The sequence below is a fragment of the Puma concolor genome, chromosome A2, assembly GCF_028749965.1.
Source record: "Puma concolor isolate L17-30 chromosome A2, mPumCon1.1.hap2, whole genome shotgun sequence".
Classification (NCBI taxonomy): domain Eukaryota; kingdom Metazoa; phylum Chordata; class Mammalia; order Carnivora; family Felidae; genus Puma; species Puma concolor.
Window position 1 is genome coordinate 144,925,147 of NC_141668.1, and position 22,975 is coordinate 144,948,121.

Consider the following 22,975-nt stretch of genomic DNA (forward strand, 5'->3'; position numbering starts at 1 on the left):
GATTGGAATAACAAATATTGTTAAAATGTCAATACAACCCAAAGCAATCTAGATATTCAATGCAATCCCTATCAAAATAACACCAGCATCCTTCACAGAGCTAGAACAAACAATCCTAAAATTTGTATGGAATCAGAAAAGACCCTGAATACCCAAGCAATCTTGAAAAAGAAAACCAAAGCTGGAGGCATCACAATCCTGGACTTCAAGATGTATTACACAGCTGTAATCATCAAGACAGTATGGTACTGGCACAAAAACAGACACTCAGATCAACGGAACAGGATAGAGAACCCAGAAATAGACCCACAAATGTATGGCCAACTAATCTTTGACAAAGCAGGAAAGAATATACAATGGATTAAAGACAGTCTCTCCAGCAACTGGTGCTGGGAAAACTGGACAGCAACATGCAGAAAAATGAACCTGGAACACTTCTTACACCATACACAAAAATAAACTCAAAATGGATGAAAGACCTAAATGTAAGACAGGAAGCCATCAAAATCCTCAAGGAGAAAGAAGGCAAAAACCCCTTTGATATCAGTCGCAGCAATTTCTTACTCAACACGTCTCTGGAGGCAAGGGAAACAAAAGCAAAAATGATCTATTGGGACCTCAAAATAAAAAGCTTCTGCACAGCGAAGGAAACTATCAGCAAAACTAAAACACAACTGACAGAATGGGAGAAGATATTTGCAAACAACATATCAGATAAAGGGTTAGTATCCAAAATCTATAGAGAATTTACCAAACTCAACACCCAAAAAACAAATAATCCGGTGAAGAAATGGACAAAAGACATGAATAGACACTTCTCCAAAGAAGACATCCAGATGGCCAAGTGACACATGAAAAAATGCTCCACATCACTCATCATCAAGGAAATACAAATCAAAACCACAATGAGATACCCCCTCACACCTGTCAGAATGGCTAACACTAACAACTCAGGCAACAACAGATGTTGGCGAGGATGCGAGGAAAGAGGATCTCTTCTGCACTGCTGGTGGGAATGCAAACTGATGCAGCCACTCTGGAAAACAGTATGGAGGTTCCTCAAAAAATTAAAAATAGAACTAGCCTACGATCCAGCAACTGCACTACTAGGTATTTATCCAAGGGATACAGGTGTGCTGTTTTGAAGGGGCACATGTACCCCAATGTTTATAGCAGTGCTGTCAACAATAGCCAAAGTATGGAAAGAGCCCAAATGTCCATCGATGGAAGAATGGATAAAGAAGAAGTGGTATATATATACAATGGAGTATTACTCGGCAATCAAAAAGAATGAAATCTTGCCTTTGCAACTACGTGGCTGGAACTAGAGGGCATTATGCTAAGCGAAATTAGTCAGAGAAAGACAAATATCATATGACTTCACTCATGTGAGGACTTTAAGATACAAAACAGATGAACATAAGGGAAGGGGAGCAAAAATAATATAAATATAAATATAATATAAATAATATAAAATAATATAAAAACAGGGAGGGGGACAAAACATAAAAAACTCTTAAATATAGAGAACAAACTGAGGGTTGCTGGAGGGGTTGTGGGAGGGGACATGGGCTAAATGGGTAAGGGGTATTAAGGAATCTACTCCTGAAATCATTGTTACACTATATACTAACTAACTTGGATGTAAATTTAAAAATAATTTAAAAAAAGAAAAAAAAATCAGCTCACTTCATTTAATCTTTTCAAGGATGCATTTTACAACTATATTCATTTTTCTAAATCTAAGTGCTTATTCTATAAAACTATCTTAGAGAAGTATTTACACCTAAATATTCAACTACTGGAATAGTTTTTTTTCCCCCTGAGAAAATCATCAGGTAGTAGCTAGTTTGGGAAATTTCAAGTTAATACATGAATTTTGAAGTATTTGGTCATCTAAAGGTATAGGCAGGAAAGTGTCATTAGAACCTCATCAACCAGAGAGGGGGGAAAAAAATCTATCAACAGTAAAACCCTCAAAATATTTCCCTACACCCCACCTTCTTGAAAAAAGAAGACATCACTACTCTCAAATCAAAAGTCAGATGGATGACTCAGGTATCACTAATTTTTCTCAACTTACTTTAACTATAAAATAGTCACAGTTTTTAAATTATTCTATCAACTTGGCATTATTGCCACTCATAAGGTTATTCCATAACGTGGAAATAGAATAAAATAACTCTTCAAGTAGTAAATGTTTCTAGATTATTGTGCAGCAAAACAAACTTTGATCATCAAACCAGTATCTTTTCCTTCCCATTATGCCAAATAATTTGATTATGAACTGCAAACAAAATATAAGCTACAACTATATTGTAGTAAATACTGTATATTCTTAGTTCGAAAGAATACTATTTCTTGTCAAATTGATAATCATAGCATCTAACTTGAAGGCATTGACAAAGATTCCACCATCCTCAAAAACAGTAGTCTATTCCATTTTAAATGTCATCCAATATCCTTTAATAACATTAATACACCACCAAATTGCTTTCTTTGTAGAACAAAGACAAATACTTTAAAGCTTGTATAGTGCCTAATTCTTAAGGCTGTCAAATTAGGTTAATCAATTTAGCACAATTACAAAATGTACTGACTTCTTTAAAAACTGTAGAAATTAGAGAAAATGTTTCACTGTATAATGTACATAAATAACTTGGCTTAAGCCAAGTTTGTTTTAGTTTATTTTTTTTGTTTTTGGTGTCAGGGCTGAATTTTGGTAGCCATTCTTAAAGTCATAGCCAAATCCAAGAGTTTAGTTATGGGCTTGCATTCATCCAGATCAAACAAGAACATCTGATATTGTGAAATTGGGTCTCTTCCTAGCTCTCATTTTGAGTTCATATTGTTAAAGTAGTACACACTCTAATTTTGCTTTATAGACACCACTATCACTGGTAAGGGTAGATTTTACCATAGACAAAACAACTTTGATCTGAGTCAGGCGTCTTTGAAATGCCTATTGCCTGGACAGGCCCTATCCCTTATTTGTTAATCAAAGTCCAATTATAAATCTCCTGAACTTGTTGGAGTTAGGAGGGTCAGGAAATGACCCAATGACTCAATCCCTGGGCAACTGGACAGTGGACAATTACTTTCTCTCAAGGAGATAGGGAGATTGAAGTAAATGATACTGGTTTCTTCTAGCCTTAAATTGAATAAACCAGTGATAAAATAACAAAAAAACACCTGAGTAAAGAGACTTACTGATGCACTATGATTAATCACCTCCATAACTAGCTTTCCCATCAATAAACTGAGATTATTAATTCACCCATTTACTTTAACATATTTTCAACTGCTTTCTTCTTATTTTCTCTACACCAAAGCCTATGCCTGTCTTTTAAGATTATATTCATCCTTCATCTCCTCCCTCCCTCATTCACTCATCCAGGGGAACTAATGTTTTGTTATACCAGGTACAAGGTTGAGCTAGTATACTAGGCCCTAGGAATGCAAGGGTAAACAAAACAGGTATGGTCCCTGCTCTCTTGAAACCAACAGTCTAACAGAGATGGCCAATATTATAAACACAACAAAATTTCAATTATTTCAGTAATGCTAAGTACTAAGATGTTATGAGAACTTATAAATAGGGGGATCTGATCAAGTCAGGGAAATCAGAGAAGGTGTCCCTGAGAAAGGAACCCCTGATCTAAACTCTGTGTTGACAGAAGTAGGCCTTAACCAAAGAAAAAAGGGAGCAAAAGTAATCTATTCAAAAGAACATATCAGCACCCTACAGTGGAAGCACACATGTTGAACATGAAGAACTAAAAGAAACTGAAATGAAGGGGGCTGCATATTGTATATATTGAACCTGGAAAGGAAGACAGGTTTATAGTCACAAAAGGGTTAGAAGCAAGAGACTGATATGACTGGATTTGTGTGTTATAAATATGACTCTGCAATGTGCAGATGGGTTTGAAGGGAAGCCAACATGGTGTGTGAATTAGGAGGCTATCATAGTAGTTCAGGGAAGAGCAAATCATAGGTAAATCCGAGTAGAGACTACAATGGAGGAAAGATAGATAGATAAATAGGTTTAGGTGATGGATTGGTATGGGAGTGTATTATTTATCTATTGCTATGTAAAAAAATTACCCTAAAATTTAGTGTACAATAAATACCTCATAATTTCTGTGTGTCAAAAATTAGGATATGACTTAGCTGGATGCCTCTGACTCTGGCTTAGTCATAAGGCTGCAGTGAAAGCACTGACCAGGGATGCATTTACCTCAAGGCTTGACCAGGGAAGGATTCACTTCTAAACCTAACTCATGTGACTGCTGACAGGCCTAAAGTCTTCATTGACTTTTGGCTGGAGACATCAGTTCCCTGCAACATGGACCTCTCCAGGGGTACTCACAATATAGAAACTTGATTTCTTTGTATAAGGACAGAAGTAGGGAGAAGAACCAGAGCAAGGGAGTAAAAGCAGCTGAGCAAGAAGGCAATCATATCTTTTTGTAACCTACTCTTGGAAATGACCTAACAGCATCATACTATATTCATTAGAGTGAGTCGCTAGGTCCAGTACACTTCCCAGCGGAGATTACACAAAGGACAAACATACCAGAAGATGTGGATCAGTGGAGGCCATCTTGGAGGCTGCTATGCCACAGGAAGAGAGGATACAGGAGGCACTGTGGAATTAGTGAGAGTGGGAAGGATGGAAAAGGCCCAGGTCTGGAGAAGTTTTATTTTGGACATGGTGAATTTGAAAGGACAAGGTTCCTTTAATTCAATCAATAAATATGTGTTTACAAAACACCTATTATGTGCCAAGCACTACTCTAGAAGATGAGATATAATGATGAACATAGAAAAAAATCCTTGCCCTCATCAAATTTACCTTCTAATAACTTAAGACAGATGATAAGCATATAAACAAATAAATACAGATAATGATAAGGAGAGAAAGAAAATAACACAGGACAAAGTTGTGAGTTTCTCTTCAGCTTTGTTGTTACAACATGCTTTTCAGTGACCCAGGTAGATTGTTAAAAGCCTTAAGATGTCTCCTGGATTCCCCCTGTACTCACACTGACTTTTTGCTTCTCTTAAGGCACTTATCTAAAACTTCTTTGTATTATAGTGAAAGTCACCGTTTGTGTCAGGCCAAAAAATTGGACCTCCTCTCAACCCCCAAGATGCCCACATCTACCCCTTGGAAGGTGTGAATGTTTCCTTATCTGGAAAACAGGTCTTGCAGATGTGACCAAGTGAAGGATCATGCAATAAAGAGATAAACCTGAATTATCCAAGTGAGTCCTAGATGTCATCATAATAGTCCTTGTAAGAGATACTGAGAGAAGATATACACACAAAAAAAGAAAAGGTATTCATTGTGACCATGGAGGCAGAGACCGGAGAGATGCAGTCACAAGTCAAGGAATGCTAAAATCCACAAGACGCTGGAAGAAGCAAGGAGCAGTTTGTCCTCTAAAGCTTCCAAAGAGAGCACTACCCTATTGACACCTTCATTTTTGGTCTTCTGTCCTCCAGAACTTTGAGAGAATACATTTCTGTTGTTTTAAGCACCCAGTTTTTGGTAACTTGTTATAACTGTCACAGGAAACTAATACGCCCTTCCAATGTTACTCCCTATCACCAGATTCGTGGGATTTATCACAAGTTGTAATTATTTATTTACTCACCTGTTTATTGTGTCTCATCCCCTTGAATGTGTAAGCTCCATAGAGATGGGGCCTTTCCTCTATACCTAGTTCTTGGCATAGTGTCTAGCATATATTACAACCATAGGAATTATCTGATAAGTGAATAAATGTCCCCAGTAGATAACAAGTCTTATTAAGACAAGAGACGATGTCTATTGGCCGTAATTCCCAATGCATCCAGCACAGAATCTAACCAAAGACTTATTGAACTAGGTTTGAGCTCTAGGAATCAGGGATTCTGGATTCTAGATATTTTTACTGCAACATTATGTGGCAGCCTCACCTCTGCCTGTGTACACACCTAGTGTTAGACTTAGTGTGTTGAAATAAGTTTGTTCCTTATCAGTTTTCTTAGCCTTGATAAGGAGCAGGTCCAGACAGCATTCATTTTCTCATGCTGTGCCTGATTCACAGTGGGTGGCATACTGTAGGGGACACAAATAGTTAAGACTTTTTGGTGAATTAGAGTATCAGGCTTAGTCATAACTAAAAAGTAACATCATGTCCTTGAGTAAATTCCTAATCAATGCTGAAATGAAATATTCTCAGCTGAAAGAACACTAATCCTTAACGTCACACAGTTGTAGACCTGTGAAGCACTTGGCCTGTAGTAGGCGCTCCATGAGTGGTACCTGGTTATTAATAACACTATACCAGGAGCTAACTCAGCTTTGAGTACAACATTAGACAAGAGCACCAAATCAGCTCCATCACTTATTGGCCATGTGATCTTGGGCAAGCTATTTTACCTTTCTGAGCCAAAGACTGATAATAATAACAACCTTGTAAGAGTGGTTCTGACCTAGAAACTAAATGAAATAACTGAATAAACTTAGGAAAGTGCCTGACTCAATACTGTATGTAGTTATTATTTTGAGCAAAAACCCTTGGCTTTTTAACATGTGCAGTGATTTTGAGTAAAATACTCTACTTCCTTGGGCCTTCTGAAACAATGAAAGGGGCTAGCAGTCCCTATAACTGCCTCAATGAGACCACGTTTGGGAACCTTCGAACCAAAGGCCATGTGAGGGTTCCACAATTCCACGCCTCTTTCCTTCAGCAACCTACCAGTTAACGGTGTTATAAAGGAGACCAAACCGACGCGACAGGTTTTCTAGAAGAGTCCAGCACCTGTGGTAGCTCTTAAACCAGGCTCATTTTAGGCTTTTTCCGCACACACAGGTCATGACTTTACAGAGCGCAAGTCACGGGTTGGGCGGTCCAACAACTCTAAGAGTGTCCCTAGGTTGCCAGGGCAACGTCGACGTCACGGCGTATTCTCACTTGCCCATAGGCAAGAAGCCCACAGAGCTCAACGCGCAGGCGCCTCGTGGGAGCCAATGGGTGCGGCCCCATAGCTGGCGCCGCTCGGCCCCTCCCTTTTCCGATCGAATTCGGGGGCGGGGCGGCGGCGGGAGCGCGCCCGTCTCTCCCGGGCGAGCTGGCGGTTTTCGGTGGCTTCGTGGTTGGGCTCCCTGTTTCGTAGGTTACGCACACAATCACTCCCCAGGGGGCCGCCCGGAGCCCGCCCAGGCAGCTGCGCCGTCTCATGCCTGGGCACCCCTGAGGCGGGGGTCGCGATGGTGCGGGGCAGGGGCTCGACGAGGAGCTGACCAGGGGCTGAGAAGAGTCGGGGCCACGCACGAAGCCCTTCCCTTACCCGCGGTCGGGCTCTGGGGCTCCGGCCCTCCGATTTCCAGCCATCAGGGTCACGCCACTCCCTGGACGCCCTGAACTCCGTGCCCCCCAAGCCCCTGGCCCCCTGCGGGAATGTTCAAAAATGAGTACCAGGTAACCCGAAACGACTCTCCAACCTGTGTATAGTATTTTCCTCTAGGGTGAGGTAGTTCGCATTCGGGGTGAGGACAAAGATCCCTCCCCATTCCCCCATAACTGGGTCTTTTTCTGGGTGCGGAGGAAGTACTGGATGAGTGTGGTCTTCACTCCAAAAGAAAAAAGAAGAAGGGAGCCAAGGTTTGGGCATGTGATTTGGCTTTTGTTCAGTCGTCAGCTCAAGTTCTTTTCAAGCTGTATGGATTGCCCGTGACTTATTAAAATGCAGATCTTAAACCCCCAACCAGACCTCCTAGACCGGAATCTAAAGGGCAGGGCCCATAAATCTTGAGTTTTACCAAGTGCCTCTCACTATTGATACACACTGGTATCTCACGTAATATAAGTAAAATATATTGCTATAAAAAAGCATATGCCCACTGTGGGAAACTTGTAAAATCAGAGAAAGCGGAAGGAAGGGGAGGAGTATTTTTCGAGGTACAAGGATCTTTCTTTAAAAAGGGAGGGAAAAAACTGCCTCAGATTAAAAATTTTTTTTGATATATGACCTAATTCCAGAAGTTATAGTAATTTATAGTAATTAGTTCCTACACACAGTTTGCACATGATACTGGCTAAGAGATTAAGTGTCTTAATGTGACTGTGTTAAAACTAAGAAGCCAAAATATCTTTATATTATTGGGAATAATTAAAAGCTGGAAATTCTTTACAAAAATCAGACGGATTTGCTCATCTGCTGCTTATAATTAAAACAGACTATAAAAGAAAAGCATATTTAGTCTTCATTTCAGATTCTCAATTTCTTGCAATTAACTCTTCCTCAGAGATAATCATCTTAATTCTTTTCTTTGATAATTAAAGCTTATGGATATTCAGTTATGTGTTCAGTATTTTTACATAAGCATGGCCCTCCATATTCTCAGGTTTACAATAGGGAACACATGTCTATAGAAATGATTCTCTATTTTTCTTGTACAGATTTTGTAGATTTCCAAATTATATTAAATATCTGCAAAGATCTAGGAATGCTCAGAATAAGAATTGTCTCCCATCCCTCACTCTTTCCCAAGCTTTTTTATTGACCAGTGCCAACATATTCAATTCGCCCTTTTTTTGAATATTTATTGCTGACACTATTGAGCCCTTGTTATGCACAAGGTATTGTGCTTGATGGTCTATTTACTATCTCGTGTAATCCAACAACCCATTTTACAGATGGAGAATCAAGAAGTTAAATAGCTCTCAAGGTTGGACATTTAATAAATGCCAAAGCTAGTGTTGGAGCTCTGGTCAGTATGACTGAAAAGCTTGTAGCCACAGATAATTTATCAGAATTTATTAGCCTGGCTCTAGAGTTGAGTTTAAACCCTTTAGTCAGACATGACTAGAATGTTTTGTAAGCATGATTTATACATGGCATGTAAAGGAACCCCACACTGAGAGACTGTAGGGTTTGTGTAACATAATTTAATGTATATTGTGCTTTGAAAAAAAATTCCTTAAACCATTTCTCCAAGGTGACCCAAATCAGAATGGTTGTGGCTTAAGTACAATCAGGGTATAATGTAGGAGTTATAACAGGGGTAATGTTTCTTCCCAGTCTACTCAACAGACAGATGCCTGGAACAGCAGTTACAGACTCTGTGGTGGGTGTTATTTCCTCCTTAGCACTGCCTTTCACTATAATTTAAACATGTTTAATGTTTTTGTTTTCTAGGGAGGTGCATTTGTTGAAATCTTTAGTGCTCAGGGCAAAAATCCTGGAGCAAAATGGAAGATCCTTGGCAGTCCCTCTGTGATTTGGAAAGTAAGTGCTGGAAGCTAGAGCCACCTAAATCCTGGAATGAAATGAGAATGAAGGTTATAACAAAAGGGACTTGATAAGGTTTCAGAACTGTATTTACTGGTTCATTCATGACGCTGTTGGCTGCAGCTCTCCCAGAAACCATTCCTCAGTCCTTTAAGGCTTTGGCACAGGGCTCATAACCCTTCTCTGTAAACCAAGTCCTATTGTTGTTTCAGGTGACTTCAGTGTTTGTGAGGAAAATCTCTCCAAACCTTGTGCTTCCCAATTTCTTGATTTCTTCACTTAACAACCTCTTGGGCTCTGTGTCAGCCCCCACTGCCACTGTCACGCCCTGGACCTTATCACTGCAAACTGCAGGGCCTCTGAAATCAGTAAGACATTGAGACATGCCCCTCTGCCCCCGAGCTTCAGTTCTTAAGGCTGTTTGCTCAGTTACTCACTGTATTTGTTCTTCAATCTAATTGAGACCTTTAGGCCACTGGCCTTTCTACTTCCCCTGTGCTTAGTTTTATTTAGGCTTGTACGTTCTCTGTTTTCACTTCCTTTACTCTCTAGCCCAGAATCCACAGTCTGTAATTTCAGTCACTTCCTGGGCAAAACCTTGAATGCCCTTGCTTTTTGTTCTTTCATAGTGCTTGCCTAACGAAGGCCAACCGTCTCGGAATCCCCAGTCATTTATCTTTTCTGAGCTTATTTTGGGGCTCCTCAATAACTTTGGAGAAAATATCTATAGCCTCTTAGATTAATATTCCTATAAATTCAACGTGAACAGCCTGGAAAGTTCTCTTTTTATGTTCTCTTAGTCTTTAAAATGATTATTATTATGTTTAATGTGTATTTATTTTTGAGAAAGAGAGCACAAGCAGGGGAAGGGCAGAGAGAGCGGGAGACACAGAATCCGAAGCAGGCTCCAGGCTCTTAGCTGTCAGCACAGAGTCTGATGCAGGGCTCGAACCCACAGACCCCGAGATCCATGACCTGAGCCGAAGTCGGATGCTCAACCAACTGAGCCACCCAGGCGCCCCTAAAATGATTATTTCTTCATTATCTTCAGGGTTTCAACCACCAATTCTCCCTACCCCCTACTTCCGAACCTATAACCAGGACAGGCCCTCTTCAATGACTCACCAGAAGACCTCACGCCCCATTTCACAGGACAAACTGATGCCATCAGATTGAAACTGTCTCAGCTTGCTGCCACCAGATCTAAAAACCTATATCCATCCTTATCCTTTTCTCTTTCTCTTCTCTCCTATACAACTAAAGAGAAGAATATCTTTCTGTGGGCCTTGTTCTATGGAAAACTCTTTAAAGCTACTGTTAACTGAGTGCTTACTGTTTGCCAAGTCCAGCATTAAGCACGTCATATGTATCTATACGGTAGTCTTTTGAGATAGGTACTTTATGCCAATTTTCTGGATGCTAAAACTGAGGCCATAGAGAGAGTAAGCAACTTGCTTAAAATCCTACAGCTCTGAACTGTGAATGAGAGTTAAAAGATGCTCTGACGGTATAGAGCAGGGAGTGTAGGAAAGGCTTCCCCAAGGAAATGACATTGGATCTCTGAGAGCTAACTATATACTGTGTGGGGCTGGTAGAGAGAAGAGTGTTTCAAGTAAAGGGAAAAGCACATACCAATTCCTTGTGCAGGAGAGAGCTTAGAATTTTTAAGAGATTGCAAGAAGGCCACTAAGGCCAGGATTGAAAAAGAGAGAGAGAGAGAGAGAAAGATTGAAGTTTGAAAAACTGGGCAGCGCCCAGACCACGTGGCAGGTTATGGACTGTGTTGATGATTTGGGTAAGCTGTTGAAAGGTTTTAAGTATATGCCTAACTTGTGTATAGATGGAATAAATAGTACACTCAGTCTATGTGTGTTCATTTCAAATACGTGAGAGATGCTGTTGTGATGGATACAATACAGATTTATTTTAATGTTATTTAATTCTTAGCAGCAATTAGTTACAATGCATTTCTTAACACATACAGAATGGAAGATTGGTAGGATCTGTGAAATAACAGGTATTTATACTCAGATTTCGAATTTGCTTCAAAAAAAATAGAAAAAAATTTCTATTCCCACTTTAAGTCATGTAAATTGGACTGTCACGTATAAAGAGGCTTTTTATTTTCAGCTTTTGTTTTGTTTATGTTTCTCCTACATTAGATTTTTTTTAAGTTACCTTAATTGTTAACACTTTACTTTGTACTGATTTTAAGTAGGTGATACATAGAACTTCACATTAGGGCACTAGTAAAATAAGGCAATAATTAATTCTGTATGAGCCATGGCCAGGCACCAAGGAACTTATGGACTGGATACAGTTTAGGTTAGATGATTTTTTTTAATGTTTATTTATTTTTGAGAGACAGCACAAGTGGGTGAGGAGCAGAGAGAGAGGGAGACACAGAATCTGAAGCAGGCTCCAGGCTCTGAGCTGTCAGCGCAGAGCCTGACACGGGGTTCAAACTCGTGAAACACAAGATGGTGACCTGAGCCGAAATCTGACACTTAACCCACTGAGCCACCCAGGCACCCGTAGATGATTTTTTTGTACTGTAACACAGAGTGATGTTCAGCCTGTGCCATTAGAAATACATAAATAAAGTGAGAGGAAGAGTAACTAAGCTCTGGAAACTAAATTAGTAGTGGGAATCCCTGAAACTGGGGAACTTCTTACAGTTTGGGAGGAAGAGTTTCTTGATACAAGAGGATTTTTCAGGTGACATAGTGTGGCTTCTGTAGTCCAGTTCCCAGCACATTTCAGGGTGAAAGTATCATCAAGGCCTGAGCCTACTTTTAAGCCATTTGAATCTGGGACTTTTTTTTCTGTGGGTTTGCAGCTCCAATTTTATAATAGAAGCCAAATACCATTGTTTATATTTTTGTTCTACAGGAGTTTGATAAAGAAGCTAAAAGCTTTGTGTTTGTCCTGGAAGGCAGCAGCCAAACAAACAAAATCCAGTTACCAAAGGAGAATAAGCAAATCCGTAAGTAAGATTTTTAATATTAGAGCTTAACATTTGATTCTTAAAGTTATACTTTTAGGTCTACTACACAGGCATTAGTTTGATTTTTACTGGCATCTGTTTACTTAAAGTGATAGGCTTGTTTTTAATTTAGGAAGTAACCTTTGCCAGGCTTTATATAATATGTATTGAATATATATAAATATTATATAAATACATATATTCTGTTTCAATGTTAGTTTGAAATCTGGAAGTGTTTTTAAGAAGATTTAGAAGATTATTTGATAGCCATTGATTATCATAGTACTGATAGTTATTGAGTAATTAGTATGTGCCTATGATTTCCCTAGCATTTCACATTTATTAACTCTCTTAATCCTGACAGTGGTTCTTTTGCAATGAACACACTGAGGTTGGCTCCTCATCAAGAAATCAGAGAGTTAAGGGTAAGCTTTGAAATAAACCCAGGAGTTCTAAATGATAGGAATGAATTCATGAGAAAAAGTTGTGTAAGAAACTATAGAAGGCATTACTTAATGACACATCAACTTGTAATACCATTAGGAATATTAATATTTAATATGGTTAGATATAAATGTGTTTCAACAAAAGCCCAAAGAGTAGATTTTCAATTCTTACATTGGAAATTCGGATCAGCATTTTAAAATTTTTTTTTTTTTTTTTAACGTTTTATTCATTTTTGAGACAGAGAGAGACAGAGCATGAACAGGGGAGGGTCAGAGAGAGAGGGAGACACAGAATCTGAAACAGGCTCCAGGCTCTGAGCGGTCAGCACAGAGCCCGACGCGGGGCTTGAACTCACGGACCGTGAGATCATGACCTGAGCCGAAGTCGGACGCTCAACCGACTGAGCCACCCAGGCGCCCCCGGATCAGCATTTTAAAGCAGAAGGAACCTTGAGAGATCACCTGAATTTACAATCAGAAGCCCAGTTATTGGCAGAACCAAGGTTAAAATTCAGGACTCTAATCACCTATCAAATTGGGCTTTGAGTAAACTGATGGCAATGTAAGAAATATAGTTTTTCAAAATGATTAATCAGATTTTCATCAACTTTATGCTATGTATTTATTAACTATAGATTTCAGGTGGTTTATTAAGTATAAGCAGCCAGTTATTTTTTTATGTTAATCATTTACTTATCTGTTCCTTTATCAATTAAGAACATTGATTGAGGGGCACTTGGATGGCCCAGTCAGTTGAATGTCCAGCTGTTGATTTTGGCTTAGGTCTTAATCCCAGGGTCATGGGATCAAGTGCCCCTGTCTGGCTCCACGCTGAGCATGGAGTCTGCTTATGATTCTTTCTTCTCTCCCTCTTCCCTTCTCCCCTACTTGCACTCTCTCTCTCAAAAAAAAAAAAAAAGTTATGAAAAGATCTGTTCTTCGTACTGGATTTTCTCCTTTTGATTTAGCTTCGCAAACTTTCACAGGCTCTGCTTTAGCTACCACTTCAAGCTACTGCATGTATATTTTAGATTTCTAACACATAAACCAAATCATAGAAATTATAGATGGAAGGTGATTAATTTTAAAATGGTTTGCCAGTGTTTCTTTCTAAAATAAGAAACAGAACCTGAAAGAGAAGGGATAATCTTTTTGAAATAATTTTAATTAATTTGCTACCATTTTAAAATTATGATTTCCTCATAGTTCCTGTTTTTTTTTAAACAGTAGAGGTTTTTTTTTTTAAATTATTTCCTCAAAAATGTATATGCTTATAAATGAGGTGAACTAAGTACGGTGAGCCAGAGAAATATGCCTGAAACTGTAGGTTATTCTTACTACAGGAGACATGGTCCATCTCTTTTTTAAGGATATTGACTTTGTGAGATGGATATATCTGATTTGCAGGAACATGACTTTGTTCTAAACCAAGGTCTCTTGTTGGCCTGTACTTCTGTGTAATGCCCTTAGCATCTATGCACATAATCATGTTATCAATAAAATCAAATCACTTCTGGTAACCTTTCTCAGTTGGATCTGAGAAAGATTTCTCCTCTACCAGAGGCTCAGTGACTAAAGACAAGCTCCCTTTACCTACATTTATGTAAGTTTTTTTTTTTTTTAGAAATAAAACAAATTTAACGTGTTATAATTGCTTTTTAAAAGGAAAAATGATAGTTTTAATTGGAAGAAACAGAAGAAGACTCTTTTAATGTATTTCTTGTACAATGCCCTGCAATTAAAAATTAATCTGGCTCTTCTGTAGCATGTGTGGTACTGTAACAAATGGAACAGTTTACAGAGTCTGCCTTGTACTAATGCCTTTAAGATTAATTATTTGTAATTTTTGATAACGGAACTTTATAGCTATTTTTACTAGTATAAAATGACCTTCTAAGTGAAGCTGTTGTTAAACTTAAATGGTGTGTCTTGAATGGAGAATTAGCTTTCAATTAACATTTCTAAATTTAATTCAGTTACCATTATACACTCCTATTTTAAGAGCAAACATCCACTTTATTTATGCAGACTTGACATTAGGTACCCCATATGTATTTCCTACTATATTAGGTACTTAGGAAAAAAGTTTAATGACAAAAGTAAGTATGTTTAACTTTTCATTATTTTCATTTTTTTGAGAGAAAGCACATGTGAGAGAGTGGTAGCAGAGGAGGGGCAGAGGAAGAGGGAGAGAGAGAGTCTTAAGCTCCACGCCCAATGCAGAGCCCAAAGTGGGACTCAATCTCATGACCATAAGATCATAACCTGAGCCGAAATCAAGAGTCGGACTCTTAACTGACCGAGCCACCCAGACTCCCCTAACTTTTCATTTTAAGTAATGATATTCTGAATTATATTTGAGCATCTCTGAATGCCAGAGTTTTGCTTGTTTTTTACTTAACGTCTTATCAGATAAAGGAAAATGTGATATTAATGATCAGATTATACACTTCTCCAGTGCACGAATCTTGCACCATCTCTTCATACGCCTGACTTAGCATATCATATATAGTTGGTGCTTGTTAAGTTTGTTAAATAGTCCACATTAAGAAACTGTAACAATTTGGGTCATAATTTCTGATTATAGCCAGTTCACCTTCCTAACCAGACTTAAGTAAATGATTAACTAAATAAATAATTCCATGCTACTCTTCATCCTGGATCACGCTATGGAGCAGCTCTGTCACATGCGGACATGTGGATGGTCTGTCCCAGGACTTTCTGTTTAAGGCTTTTGTTTGAAATCACTGTTTTCTTTGCCAGTGGCATCTGGATCCAATGGTGTTTCTTTTGGGATCAGCATCCCTGAAGCCTTGTGTTTATCTGAGTTTCAGCTGCTCTGGAGGATGAGGTCATCTTTATGAGGTTTCCCCCAGGCTTCCCCCAACTCCCATTTTGGTATTCTTTCTAAAATAAATGTCATTATGACTTGCTCTGTTTAAAACCCTTCAGTGGCCTTGACCTCACCACTCTACTGAGAATGCTCTTGTCAAGGTCACTAGTGATCTCTCTATTCCTGAATCCAGTGGCTCATTCTCAGCCCTCATCTTGCTTAACATATCAACAGCATTTGATAAAGTTGACACCCTTTTCTTCACTCATCTTCCAGGATGCCCATCCTCCTAGTTCCCTTTCTACTTCACTCGTCTTCCTTTTTAGTTTCCTTTCATGGTTCTTCCTCTTCTCCTCAACCCAGCTTAATGTTGCAGTGCCTGTGGACCTGACCCTTTACCCTCTTTCTGCATTTCCTCCCTTGGTTATCGGTGCTAGTCTCATGGTTTTAAATGCCATCTCTGTCTTACTCCAGCTTACGTTTATTTCCAAATCAGACTTCCCTCTCAAACTCCAGACTTGTAGTTTCAGTTGCTAGTATGACATTTCTACTTGGACTGCTTAACCCTAGAAATTACTCGTACTGCTGTAGACAGCCACATCTCAGTTGTTAGCAACTTGTCTTTTCAGTGGCTCAAAAAAACTTATGTCAGTCCAATTTTTCTTTTCTTCATTCCTTCCATCAGGAAGATCTTGTTGGTTCTATCTTTAACTTAGTTTTAGAGTCTACTACTTCTTGTCCCCGCCAATGCTACCGTTACTTCATGCTTGGAATGTCTCATGCAGCTGTCTTCTCATTGGTCTCCCTGTATTTTTTTACTTTCCTCCCTACAGATTGTTGTCAATTTCACAGCTAGAGCAGTACTTTGAACTATAAGGCTCTCCTCTCCTGAAAATGCCCCATCTCTCTTGGTTAAAAACCAAAGATTGTAGGACCTTGCAGTATTTGGTGCCCTCTTAGCTCTCTGACCTTACCTCCAATTACTCTTTCTGTTGTTAACTCTGCTGCAACCATACAGGTCTCCCTGCTGTTTTCAAACATAGCCTGTTGCCCTGTCACCTTAGCACCTATGCATAAGCTGGTAATCCTCTGCCTAGAGCTTTCTTTTGCCAAATAGCTGCATGGCTCACCCTTTCCCCTCCTTTAGGCCTTTATTAAAACGTCATCTTCTCCAAGCTCCTGGGGGGGCTCAGTCAGTTAAGCGTCCAACTTGGGCTCAGGTCATGATCTCACCATTTGAGTCCGAGCCCCACATTGGGCTCTGTGCTGACAGCTCAGAGCCTGGAGCCTGCTTCAGATTCTGTGTCTCCCTCTCTCTGTGTGCCCCTCCCCCATTCATGTGCACGTGCACGTGTGCACGCGTGCGCTCTCTCTCTCTCTCAAAAAAAAAACATTAAAAAAAAAAAGTCATCTCAGTGAGAGACCCATCTGCCCTGTAATTTATATCCCTTCCACACACTGTTGATTCCTTTTACCTTTCTCTACTTTTTCCCATAGTACTTTCACCATTTAACATGCTGTTTGTTTCTTAAGGTTGTTTTTTTTACCAATTGTTTTTCTCACCATTGCCAAAAAGCAAACACCCCCAGCACAGAAATTCAGTGTGTTTTGTTCACCTACAATAGTGCCCAACACATAGTAGACATTCAATAAATCTGTGTGGGATAAATTAATGAATGGATAAGTGGCTTCCCATTGATTTTGGGGTGACCTGTATCCTTTGGATGGCCTTCATGGTCCTGAAAGATTGAGAGCCTAGCTATTTGCCAGAATTACCTTCTGCTGCTTTTCCCTTTCTGACTCTCCTACCAGCCCTTTAGGTCTTTCAATCCATCCATTATACCATGGTTTCTTTCATCACATGATGGAGTATTCCCTCTCCCTGTAATATGTGTTCCTTCATCTGCCTTGCCCACTCAACCCCTGCTTATTCTTTTCAGCTGAATTCCAATGTTATTTCTGCCAGAGAACCTTCACTCATCATCCTCTTTCCTCCAACGACCCACGATTATATGCTTTCATTGCACCCTGATCTTCTTCCTGGAACTAGAATAGAAGTTCCAAGAGAGCAGAGACCGTGGCTGTCTTAGTCACTACAAAAATGTCCACATCGAGTCTGGCATGTAGTAGATGCTTAATAAATCTTTATTGAATGATAGATCTAATTTAATCCATACAGATAATCCTGTGAGGTACAGATCTAATTTATTAACCCAGTTTTACACACGAAAGTGAAAGAGCCCAGAAAGGTTTTCTGATTTGCCCGAGGAATATGGAATGCCCAGTAACAGAGGCATAGCCGTTTACCATCTTCTGGGTTGAAGTAGAAGAGTGGACTTTAGCAGGCTGTTTGTGCTGGGACTACGCTGGGAACCAGGAAATAGCTTCAGCTGTGATTTAGCAGGACATATGGAAAGGATTACCTTGCGGTGTTCTAGTCCCAAACTCTTGGACGGTAAAACAAACACTCGTGAGGTATGTGTTCGGCATCTAACTGTTACTGGCTGTGAGGGAACAGCTATAAAACCCACTGCTTAAAAAACGAATGGTGTACTGGGGCACCTGGGTGGCTCAGTTGGTTGAGCATCCAACTTCGGCTCAGGTCGTGATCTCGCAGTCTGTGAGTTCAAACCCTGCATCGGGCTGTATGCTGATGGCTCGGGGCCTGGAGCCTGCTTCTGATTCTGTGTCTCCTTCTCTCTCTGCCCCTCCCCCGCTCATGCGCGCGCGTGCGCGCGCGCTCTCTCTCTGTCAAAAATAAATAAATATTAAAAAAAATTTAAAAAATGAATGGTGTTTTACCAGTTAAATGCATTTGAAAATATTCAAAGGAGAAAAGGACCTGAGCCCTTAAAAATAGAGGTAATTAATTTCAGCAGAAAACAGATTAGAAAACTGCAGAAACCTGTGTATTTCAGTAAAAAACTAGATTTTTATGAATTTTTATATACTCGGGCATTTTTGGACTACTAGTAGTTCACATTCAGCATTAGTTAGAGTGATTTTCAATATAAGGTAGACATGAAGAGTCAGTTTAAATTTACTAGGCCACTGGAAAAAAAAATTACTAGGGAGTTTATTTAGCATTTCTGACACACAGGATCAGTGTATGTCAAATGTTATTAAAGTACTTTTTACTTTGTCAGATCATCACCATATGGTGTTGTCATACTTCTTTTAATCTTAGAAGTGAAGCCTTTTGGAAACTAGGGCTTCTATATGTGAGAAAGTAGAATTACAAAGCTTTCTTTTTTTAAGAGCAAGTGTCTTTCAGATCTAAAAATGTTCATAGGAAAATGCCCTATATGTGGAGCTCTTTGTGTTTGAAGAGAACAGTGCTGATTCAGTGAGATGTGGGACACAACTTAGGGACCTTTGTGAAGACTGATTTCATTTATCCAGGTGCTCTCTCAGCTCTACATACAGAGGCCGTTGTGCAATAGAAAAATCAGTGGAAGATGCAAGAGAGAGATTAATTAATGATGGTTTATTCAAGTTGGCCTCGTTTTTGGTGTCTCACATTGGTTTTGTAGTCCAGAACTCAGGTTGCCTCGCTGACTTTTTCCATAAATTTAGTAAAATCCTGTTCCTAGAGAATTTTCAAAGGTCAGAGCCTGTTACTCCCTAATGCCATTGTATTGCTAGTCTATGGATGGCTCTCTGGAGCAGTTTATAAGCTTGACATTATAAGTAAAAGTTATCCTTGAATGTCTGATTTAAAAAGTAGTAAGCAGACTTGACCTAATATGTTTGTTTTTTAGAAACTAAATTTCAGGGAAAATGTAGAAACTCCAAGTTGTTCAGGAATGTTGCAAAACAGTTCACTGAAGGAATTTCTAAACAAGAAGGTATATATAGACTATCCAAGCATGTATTGTTACTTTAAAATACTTAAATTTGTTAAGCCCCCTAAATCAGAATAAATAGAAAATAATGTGCATCTTAGACCAGTTGCCTCTTCAAGCATTGCCCTATACTATTAGATTTGTAGGACAGGTTCACAGATAAGTGAAAACATTTCCATTTCCTAACGAAGTCCCACATGAGGAAAAAAGTTCCTAAAAGGGATGTTTTAGGAGGAAGTGATTCTAAAACATCCATTAGGAGCATCGTAATTGAGAGATCAAGCAAAGGTTCAAAACCTAAGAGAAAAGGAATTAAGTGAGTAGGTCTGAAGAGGTAATATAAAATCAATTGGTTTTTCAAACAGTTGTACACTTCAGCTGTCAAAAGTGCCATAGGGGTTGGCTTTTCTTCATATATTTTTAATTCAGATGAAGCTGGTGATGGAGAATAAAAGCAGTTTGCAGTTTGTGAGCTTTGAATTAATTAAAAGTATGTTAAATTAGCAAAAGGTATTATAAATGAAACTACATTCCTCCATCCATCTCACTGTAGACACATTTAAAACCATATGAACTAGATATGGCTCATCAAACCTTCAGTTGTACTTGTCATAATTAGAATTGTTTTTCTTGATCTATTGTTTTTTATTAAGTTGTTTAGTACAGTTAAAACTGTCAGTGGATAAAAATAATTGCCACACGCTTTTATGGCTGCCTTGATGGGAATCTGTAGTTTAATTTTATGTGTTTCTGTTGAATGCAGTCCTCTGTGTACATTCTCTTGCAACTTAATAAAAATAGTAAATAAAAAATTACTATTTTTTAATTTTTCATAAAAATTTCACCCTACAGATGGGAGTTTAAAAGGCAACATTTGTTGTTAGAGTTTCGTTTGATTTTCATCAACTTTTTTGCTTTTATAATGAGGCTGTAACTCCTGGGTAGTGTTATTACAGGTCTGTATTACTGAAACGTTAAAAGCTTCAGATTGTTGAATGTGTGTGGTTGTGTGTGTTTATATGCACATATAAATGGTTGGGACATATTAATGTATATTTTTCCTCTCTCATTCTAGTTGGACTGATCCAGAGGTTTCTTGTACTTCAGATTTACATACCCTTGGGACAAGACTTCTCCACTGAATTGCTGTAAGATATACAGAACTTCTTTCAATGTTTTATGTGTATTAGACATTTGATCAATTGGACCAGTATGGACAGTCATTAATTACAAGTGGCAGTTTTTGCATTAAAGAGCAGTGACTTACCAAGCCGACATGAAGTAATTAAACTAATTTAATCGTATTTCTCAGCTATCTCTATAGTCTGTCATTTCCCAAGGGGAAAAAAGCAAATTTCATCTGTTTAAGAAAATATCAAAGGACTATGGATTTGACAATAAACAACCTATAACATGAAGAAAAAAATAATTTATAAGTTTGAACTTTTGGTTCAAATGAGGGATAACTTTGTACTCTATGCTATTGAAAACTGTGTTTGGATTACAATGGATTGAAATACCTCATTTTAAAGTTATTTACTTAATGTGGCTCAAGCAGTTGAGCATCTTGATCTTGACTCTTGATTTTGGCTTAGGTCATGATCTCATGGTTTGTGAGTTTGAGCCCCACGTTGGGCTCTGCACTGATAGTTCGGACCCTGCTTGGGATTCTCTCTCTCTCTCCCCTTCTCTCTCTGCCCCTCCTGCATGTGCACACATGCGCTCTCTGTCTCTCTCTCAAAATAAATACATAAACTTAAAAAAAAGTAGTTATTTAGTCTAGAAATATTGGCCCTCAGTGTTGATATATGAATGGCTTGGAATATATTTTATTTTATTATTTTTAAAAAATGTTTTGTTTATTTTTGAGAGAAAGAGAGAGAGATAGAGAGCTGGGAAGGGGTAGAGAGGGGTTGGGGAGGGAGTCCCAAGCAGGTTCCATGCTGTCAGTGCAGTGCCCAACATGGGGCTTGATCTCAGGAACCGTGAGATCATGACCTGATCCAAAATCAAGAGTCAGGTGTTTAACCGACTGAGCTACCCGTGCTCTGGAATATATTTGTTTTAAATAGCCTTGCTATGAACAGATTATTTTAGGAAAAATGAGAATATACAACTTTAATTCACTTGAGCTGTCTGTGGTCTGAGATGATTGTGAGAATGGAAATCATGCATTGATTTATGTACTCATATAGCATGGAATATTCCTTACAATTTCACTAACAAATTTGCACATTTGTTAAAACTTTAGACTTAAAGTATGGTATTTTCTCATTTCTCTTTGTAATTAATAGCTGTCCAGTACCTAAGTTTAGTCTTTTATTTTCCCTGCTGGAATAAATAACTTTTCCTACTAATGAAGGTAATTTTGTACTAGTTATATTGGTGCAAGCGCAGAGGAAAGAAGAGCTTTCTTAATAAAATGAGAATAACATAAATTTCAGGTTATTCTTTTCTCTTTGTTTATGCGAAGTACATTATTAGTGATTTGTGCATATGTTGGAAAAATATGAATTTTAGGTAATAATATACAGTCTTGTTTTCTTGAAAGACAAAGGACAGATGGAACAATTTTTTGCCTTCGTTTTATTCAACTTTAAACCTCAGTAAATATCTAAGATTTTCTATTGTCCTCTGCCATGATTACCATAATTCTTTAAAATAGTTCTTATAGTAACAGGACCAAAAACTTATTTGATGCTCTTATGTATCTTTCCCTGGTTCTGCAGAAAAAGCCTTTTCAAGACTCTCTAAAGGCATTCTAAAGGTACAGAGTACCATATAAAGCTTTATTTCCAGTGTAAGGGAAAGTGGTTTCCTACCAAATGGAAGGAGGCAAACTATATTTTATTTTTAAGCTTATTAAGTTTCTTATATAGAAATCCAGTGCAGTGCCTTTTTTTCTTCTGATCTCTACCACCGGTGCTTTTAGATTCTTAGGAAGCAGCAGTGGAGGCACTGGTGGTTGGTCTTCTGATCAAAGCTGTGTAAGACTCTTGGCTTGACCTTGGAGCAGAATCTTCTGCTGATGAGCATTCTTTTTCTATGCAAAATTAAGCTTTATTTGTGTCCTCAAATACTTGAGCTTATCACCCTAGCCTAGGCAATATTCTGTTTTAGGCCTAGGCAATACACTGTTTTAACTAAGTTGATAATAACTAAAGCTTCAATTATTGAGAAATTGACAAGTATGTTAGGTTTAACTTAAGTCACAGCAAGAGAGCAGCTGCTGTGAATAGACTATCACTTTGTTACCCTGTTATTTTTTTTTCCAAAATTTTTTAATGTTTATTTTTGAGATCCAGAGAGAGCACAGGTGGGGTGGGGCAGATACTGAAGTAGGTTCCAGGCTCTGAGCTGTCAGCACAGGACCCGACACGGGGCTCAAACTCACGAACCATGAATTACATGAGCCGAAGTCAGACACCCAACTGACCGAGCCACCCTGGCGCCTCTGTTACCCTATTATTAATGAATGCTCTTGGCTTATGTAAGGATAGGGAAACATTTGGTGGAATTAATTATTAGACTTTGAGTTCATTTGACTGTAGTCATAGATTGTTTTGTTCTCATACCC

The 22,975-nt window shown here is 38.7% G+C and overlaps 1 protein-coding gene and 1 long non-coding RNA gene across 10 annotated transcripts in view; one reads left to right on the forward strand and one right to left on the reverse strand.

Annotated features, from left to right (window-relative positions):
- Positions 1-7,113, reverse strand: part of LOC147583570 (uncharacterized) — a 72,813-nt gene extending 65,700 nt beyond the window's left edge. The window contains exon 1 of one of the 2 annotated variants that reach the window (XR_015248345.1): positions 6,753-7,113. This is a non-coding gene — a long non-coding RNA (uncharacterized LOC147583570). The remainder of the gene's footprint in view (positions 1-6,752) is intronic. The other variant, XR_015248346.1, reaches the window with a different exon arrangement.
- Positions 7,069-22,975, forward strand: part of CFAP20DC (CFAP20 domain containing) — a 239,747-nt gene continuing 223,840 nt past the window's right edge. For 2 of the 8 annotated variants that reach the window (XM_086697754.1, XM_086697755.1), the window contains exons 1-4: positions 7,074-7,475; positions 9,196-9,285; positions 12,181-12,274; positions 20,474-20,546. In XM_086697754.1, the coding sequence (XP_086553880.1) occupies positions 7,455-7,475; positions 9,196-9,285; positions 12,181-12,274; positions 20,474-20,546 (278 nt within the window). In that variant the 5' untranslated portion in view covers positions 7,074-7,454. Of the gene's footprint in view, positions 7,476-9,195; positions 9,286-12,180; positions 12,275-20,473; positions 20,547-22,975 lie in introns of all 8 variants that reach the window. The other 6 variants (XM_086697760.1, XM_025916478.2, XM_086697758.1 and 3 more) reach the window with 6 other exon arrangements.